The 7,565-nt window shown below is 33.9% G+C and overlaps 1 protein-coding gene across 2 annotated transcripts; it reads right to left on the bottom strand.

Moving 5' to 3' along the window:
- Nucleotides 1-262: 262 nt before the first annotated feature.
- On the bottom strand, nucleotides 263-6,093 carry LOC126709430 (uncharacterized). Of its 2 annotated transcripts, XR_007649387.1 has the most exons (3): nucleotides 5,935-6,093; nucleotides 3,279-4,290; nucleotides 263-551 (listed from the first exon to the last, which is right to left on the bottom strand). XR_007649387.1 is itself a non-coding variant. In XM_050409673.1 (2 exons), the coding sequence occupies exon 2, from the start codon at nucleotides 4,246-4,248 to the stop codon at nucleotides 3,337-3,339; it is 912 nt and encodes a 303-aa protein (XP_050265630.1). In that variant the 5' UTR covers nucleotides 4,249-4,290; nucleotides 5,935-6,093; the 3' UTR covers nucleotides 3,102-3,336. The 2 variants fall into 2 exon arrangements, 1 of the variants encoding a protein (XP_050265630.1); XM_050409673.1 differs by lacking the exon at nucleotides 263-551 and having other exon boundaries at nucleotides 3,102-4,290.
- Nucleotides 6,094-7,565: the final 1,472 nt, after the last annotated feature.

Below are 7,565 nucleotides of genomic sequence, written 5' to 3'. Positions count from 1 at the left end.
TATTAAATATATAATTTTTAAATTATATGTACATAAACATATAAATAAATAAATATGTTCATACATAAATATATACAAACATTACAAACATATATATATATATATATATATGGTTTGATTGTTCAGAAGGTAATGCTTTATTGAGAGATTCCAACAAAGGATTTGACTTACCTCCAATACTTTTTTTAAAAGGAATCTCATTTTATTTTAATAAGAAATTGCCACATTACTCACTAACTAAATAAAAAGTGGAGAATAAAACTCATTATCACTTGCTATTATATATTTAAAACAAAATGATATGTTCAGTTAAAAAAGTAGTGCATGTAAGCTAAACCCTCCAACAAATCTGTGGAGTGCAGTATTTACCATCAACTATGCAATTTTTCTTTTGATATGTAAGATAGCATTTGTGGCAATATAAGTAAATAGGTGAAACCACGATCAGGATCAAGCTTGTGCTGAGGCTGTGGTGCCACCAGGCCATCATGTAGGGGTAGGTCTTTAGAAAGATCTTCAGAGTTCAGAAGAATTTAAAGGCTAACTAGAGACTGCAAGGGCATTCAAATATAGTAGACAATAAGGATTGGAAAATTTTTATAGCTATAAAGAAGTCGAAATTCATGAGAAGATAAAATAAAATAAAAAAGTTGACAGAGGAAAGGAAAGTGGGGGAAAAAACTTTGGGGGTGATTGAGGATTATGCACAATCTCATATAAATTTGAACATAAATTAATTACTTCTTGCTTAATAAGACCAAGTAAAAGTCACGTTCATAACTCTTTAAGTGTAAAAGAAAAATTTTAAGAAACTGACTGCTAAGTTTCATGCTACATCCTCTTTCTTTGAGGTAATATCAGCATAGCATAAACCCTTTAGATTTTGTATGTGTGTGTGTGTGTATATATATGAGTTTGGCTTACTCCAGTACTTTTTTAACTAGAATCTCTTTTTGTTTTAATGAAAAACGGTCATATCACCCACTAACTAAATAAAAGGTGGAGATTAAAACTCACTACTACTTCCCATTGTGTATTTAAAACAAAAGAAAACCTCAAGTTAAAAAAGTACAGGAGGTAAGCCAAATCCTGAGTTTATAGATTGCTGAAACAAAGGGCCATCTAGTAAAAAATGGTAGGCTTTCAAAGCATGAAAAGAGTTGAACACTTCCTAACAGCTGATATATATATCTTCTATTTGAACTTTCAAAGCAACAGCAAAACCGACTCTTTTTGCATTCAATGCCATATACCAACTTGAATCTAAGCCAATCCTAAAGGTTAAAAGTTAGGTATAGTACTATAGGTTCAATACATTAGGTTTCCCAATTAAATTCAAACACTTGGTCGCATTGATTGACCAATAAAACACAACTAGTATTATCTTGTCCCAGGACAATTAAATTCAAAACAACCAGGCGTTTGAATTCAATTGGGCAACCTAATGTACTGCACCTAACTTTACTCAATCCTAAACTAGTAGTAACAAACATTGCACTGTTAATTATATTGATCTTACTCATGCAGAAAGCAAGTTAACATCATAGCAGATAATAAACACAAAGAAGGTGCCATTGAGTTAGAGCTCACCACCCTTTGGACCAAGTAAAAGCACAAATTTCTTACTTTCCTAATTGAATTGTTAAAGAATGCACGCCTCATGGGACTCGAGCCCAAAATCACCTCTTAATATGTTAAATACTTACGTCACAACATAAAGATCATCTCTACCACATCCAAGGTGATCCTCACCTACACTACTGTTTCTGTCACCTCCAACTGTTGTAAGCATGGAGGATAAAAGGTATAATTGGTTGGCAATCTAATGCAATCTCCTCTCCCTATGTTATATAAGCAATGTCTAAGGTCATATAAGCAAATCTGAAAGTGTTAGTGTGTACATTAAAACGAAGTAGTGTCAGTGACAAAAGTATAAGATTAAAACAGGTTCATAAGAAACAGAAAGAAGGCATTATAGTTGAAAAGTACAAGTTTCTGTATCCATATCTAAAACTACTCACCACAATTATCTGGCTCATAAAGAACTGGCAAAAAATGGTCCTTTCAATCATAAAGCAACAAACAAAAACAACCATATAACACTTGTAATTGCAACCCTGGGTCCAATATTCAAGGGTAATAGGACCGGACAATCCTACTATTCAGATTGCAATTTTAAGAACCACATACCATGCTACCATATGATATCTACGACTACAGAAGATCAAAGCAAGAATAACTCTTATTAATAGCAGAAAACCAGAACATCCATTTGAAATTTCAGGGCTATAATGACAATGACATCTTTCAGTCAATTCCACAAAAAAACAAACATTAAAGTTGCAAAGTTGGACTGTTATTTAATACTAATATTGTTAATTTACATTTCTCATATTCACACACAATACAAAACAACATGATACCAAGCAACAGAGATTAACTCTTAATCTTATTTTCCAATAAAAATTCTAGATAACTGTTCCACTTGTTAAGTATTTTTGCTTTTCTTTAACTTTACTCGCCTTGAATTATTTCAAGTGGGAAGAATAAAATAAAACTTTTACCCTATTCCATCACAAACACTGCTACAAACATCAAAACCAAATTCTTAGCTCAAAATCACAATCAGCAGCTAACACTTCCATTATGGAAGCAATCACCTCCACTAGAACTCATGTCACACCACTGCTTCAGCCTCCACACACCACGAGAACCAGATATGAAACCAGGTAATTTGTGACAACAGAGAGTATCATCTTGCCAATGCATGCATTTTTTAATCTAGAACATCAATTTTTAATAGAACACACGGCATAATTTCAATTATGACCTTCTGTATAAGTCGGATGGACTCAAAACTGGTATAAATGTAACCGTCATTAGAAAACAGGAATACAAGGACAACAATTTCATAAGACTATAAATACGTTCATTCAAATATTTCCTATTAAAATGGTATAGTTTATTCATCGAAGAGTAAGCAATATAATTAAAGCTACATTAGAGTTAAGAAGGGATCACTCCCATTATCATATCCATATTAGGGTCAATAGGATCTCACAAGCCAAGCATCATTAGAAATTGACTAAAACCCTAGAGTAAAAAATAAAGATAATAATATCAATTCCTATTTGCAAACCCATAAATGTACAAGTTATCGCATACCATTGTTAACATTACCAACATAAAAAACGAATAACAATGTCAATGTTGAAGCATGATGACTTGATATCATCTTTAATTAATTAGATAATACAGCACCTAATTCAATCTGTTACCTGAACAGTTTTCCTCCACTCTAATTCTAGAAGCAAAAAGTTTCCAAGTCATACACATCTACCGCTGAATATTAAGCATAGCCTTAGCCTCAGTCTGTTCCTCCAACAAACCCTCACTCACATACTTACTCAACAACTCCCTCTTCTTTTTCTCCAAAACCATCCTCTCTATTTCCTTGTCATCCGGCAATGGCACATGAACCACAAACTCCCTCCTCCCCTCCCTTTCCATCTCCTCCTTCTCCAGTTTCTCCCTTTCCTTCCTCTCCTCCTCCTCCACTTCCTCCTCCATCCCCTCAAACAACACCTCCTTCACCATGCTCACCACCTCCCCACTCTTAACTGCCTTCTTTGCCTCCCTCCTCACCTCCTCCACTCTATTCCACTCCTCCAACACCTCTGCCCTCATCTTCTCCTCCGCAGGCCCCTCCACCCTCTCCAACACCCCATCCTCTTCATCCCTATACCCATAATAACTCGCATCAATCCTCTTATATATATCATATCGAGTCCTCCTTTTTCGTAATTCTGGAGGCTTCTCAAACAGCTCTCTCACTCCCGGCAACTTCTTTGCAGCACCAAAGTACCGGTATCCTGGCCCACGCCCACTAGGATTAGGAACATCCACTATGTTTCCTTCTAAATCAGTCATTTTAGGGGCATGTTTGGCATAATTGGGCCCACCGAGCTCAACAATGCGCCGTTCCCAATGGGATTTTTCCCGGATGAGTTTATTGATCTCGTCATTGAGGTCACGGAGGCGATGCTCTCCAAGCCCTTCATTTTGAATTTCAGCAACTTTGCGGCCAATCTCACGCATGATCTGCTGGCGCCACTTGTCAGCCTCAGCAAGGTCACGACATTCAGAGGCAAGGAAGGGCCGACGCTCTTTTGGCTTCTTTTTCTGTTCAGCTTCGTGGGCAACGTATCTGTTCAGCATAGACTGTGCTTTCTCCTCATTGCGAGCCATCTTATTACCACGTCTCTAGGAATGTGATCTTGTTACAAAAAACTGAAAAATTGAATTGAATTGTGAATACCGAAACCCTCAATAATAAAAACTAAGCATCAATACTATCTACATTACTGTATGAGTAGCTTGACAATAACACACACACATTCAATGAGACCTGAACCCACAACCTCATTGGCAACATGATTATGATATTATAAGTTTTAGCAATTAGAATTAAAAGTTTCAAAAAAAAAAAAAAAAAAAAACTTATGACTAAGTACAAATCAGACCCATGATAGAAAATATAAATAAAATAAAAATAAATAAATATTGAACCACAATCCAGCATAAATGATTGAATTAGTACAACAATTCAAATATTTTTCTACTATGCAAATTTCCCTCATGAATTAGTCCCATATACCCCAGTAAATGCCCACTCAAACTTATCGCCCGCATTCTTGAACTTATAGGAAACAGAAAGACGACCTATAACCTCCTCCATTTTGTCTACTACCATTCTATCCAACATCACTAAAACACCACCAGAAGAACCAAGAGACCTTAAAAATAACCAGTCCAAATGCTAGCAGCCCCATAAACTCCGAATCACACTTCTATTAAATTGTTAATTCAAATTATTTTTGTTTCTTGCAAGAAAACAATATCTGCCCTCCATGACGTGATCATATTCCCGACCTGAAGCCATTTGTCGTTATCATTCAACCCCCAAACATTCCAAAAAATGATTCAAATATTCATTGATGCACGACTAAGGCCCTTTCTCTACTAACACTACTGCTTGTCTTGGCTGAGCCATTCTCACAATTCCAAGAACTCAGAAAATTCTTCAATTCCCAATTCCCCTTCCCTATTTGCCAATTTCTTATGAGCACTCTCTTCTAACATCTTTTGTTTTTTCCTTGCCTCAATGGTTAATAAGAACAGGGCCGTAACCTGCTCCTCAAGACCCTCCAAAGAAGTACCCACAGATATCAAGGCTTTGATTTTCCTGGGAACCCATTGCAACAACTCACCTTTGGCCTTGCCCCCAACTTCCTCCACCATCGATTTCTTTGTCTCATCTGGGTTTTCTGTGGCTAATGGCTCCCCAATTTACTCCCCTTTGAATTATTTCAAGTGGGGGGGAAAAAAAAACACACGCACACACTTTAATCCTTTCCAACTTGATACATGCATAATGCCATAATGGCTTAAATATGTTCATTCAAACATTTGCTATTAACAAGGTATAGTTTATCTACATCTTTTTTTTTATTAGATTTTTTTTTTTTTTTTTTGAAGGGCAAGCAATATTAGGGTCAATTATACATATCTCATATGCCAAGCATCAATAGAAATTGACTAAAATTCCAAGACCAGAAAACAAAGATTATAATAACAATTCCTATTTGCAAAACCTTAAATGTACAAGTTATTGAGTAACATCATTAACACTACCAACTTCAAAAACCAATAAAAATGTAAATATTTGGAAAATAAATAATATTGGGTGTTAAACAAAACATATGACTTAAGTACAAATCAGACCCATCATAGAAAACATAAAGAAAAAAAAAAAAGTAAACAGCAAAGAAGATTGATGTATAGACTAGACTAGAATAAAGCAACATGAACATGAACCCACCAATAAAACTCAGAATCAGGAGAGAGAGAGAGAGAGAGAGAGAGAGATCTTACTTGTTGCTGGAAGTTGTAGGAGACGGCAGATTACTTGTAGGGAAGTGGCGGCCAACAGCGAGCTGAGAGCCAAGCGAAATCTCAACTTCAGGCCTTCGGTTCTGTTCAGGGGTTATACGGATTATTATTATTATTTTTTTTTCAAAATAAACCATTTAAATTAACAATTCTATTAATTATCAACTTTTCTAAACTATTTAGACAACTAACATCTCAGATATGTTAAATTCAAGTTTACTGTAACATGTATCCATTTTCAAAATAACACTCATTTTCAAATAATTTTATTTTAATATTAATACCTTTTTTTTATTTTGGAGAAAATTAAACACAACCAAAAATAATAATAAAATAATAGACCCTCAAAAAATTATAATAATAATAATAAGTGATATTTAGATATATTTATATTTGAATTAAAATTAGTTTAGCCACATACTCACGTGGTTTCATTTGAATTAAACCTCAAACTTCTCTGTTAAAAAAAAAAAAAAAAAAAACTCAAACTTCTCATTGTCATACTACTTTTAAAAAGTTAAATTTATATATATTAAAAAAATAATACTAAATATGTTACAAATTTTTTTGCACATAAAAATTACAATGATGAGTCACAAATCACAAAATAATAATAATAATAAATATAAATAATGGAACATTCATTCATCCTGTGTAAAGTTCATACGAATTATAATACTCATGCGGCTAATAATGACATGGTGTAATAAGAGTTTTGTAAAATTAAATGCAAGGCTTCCATTGTTATATATAGCATAAATAAAAGCTATAATGCATGATCTCAAATAATTATTTCTCAAAGTCTCTACTATCTACATAAATGTTTACAATGGATCATATAGTGTCGAGATTGCATATAACGTTATAGAGAATATTAGTATTCTATCATTGCTTGCATAAAAATAAAAAATAAAAAATAAAAAAAGAAAAGGATATTCTATCATTGTCTTTGAATGGTATTGTGTTCCAATGAGTTTTTTCCCCCAAATTTTTTCCTCCAAAGTTATTTTGAAATCATTGTGAATTTTTATAGGGGAAGAATGTTTTTTTTTTTTTTAAGGCCCATGTTCTTCATAAAGGGAGAGAACATATAGGTTCTCTATTCAAGGGAGAGTAATATTTGTTTGTTATGGTCATGTTTTCGTCTCCTTTGTCATTTTGTGACGAAAATGGGGGAGTCTAATAGATTGTTTTGAGTGACTTGATGATTATAGTACAATCTTTGTATGTACTTAAAGGTTAATGCAAACTTCTTTTTTCCTATTACTACTCTCTAATCTCTATGAGCTTTATTTGTTTTTTCACGTCTCAAGAAAGACATGTTTTACTAGCTTTACATTTCTCACGTAGTTGCAAGTAGGTCTAGGTTGGTTTGTGGTTTTTTGTGACTTGTAATACATTGTATTTGTAATCTTGAATTGACTTCGTATTATAATGTTTTGTCATGGAATTGACAAAGGAGGATTGGTAGGGTTCATAGATGTATTTTCAAATCCCAACGCGAATACGTGTCATAGCTGGGTCGTATCGTAATCTGATTAAGTTTGGGAAGGTTTTGATTTGTTCAAAAATAAGGAGTTGATGAACCTTTTCCCATATCTTTTGTGCTAGGG

The sequence above is a fragment of the Quercus robur genome, chromosome 12 (genome assembly GCF_932294415.1).
Source record: "Quercus robur chromosome 12, dhQueRobu3.1, whole genome shotgun sequence".
Taxonomy (NCBI): Eukaryota; Viridiplantae; Streptophyta; class Magnoliopsida; order Fagales; family Fagaceae; genus Quercus; species Quercus robur.
The sequence above is the reverse complement of the archived record's forward strand: the minus strand, read 5'-3'. Positions and strand labels throughout refer to the sequence as shown.

Excerpts from the sequence above, each read along its gene's own strand:
- LOC126709430 (XM_050409673.1), bottom strand. The coding sequence starts at position 4,248 with ATGGCTCGCAATGAGGAGAAAGCACAGTCTATGCTGAACAGATACGTT.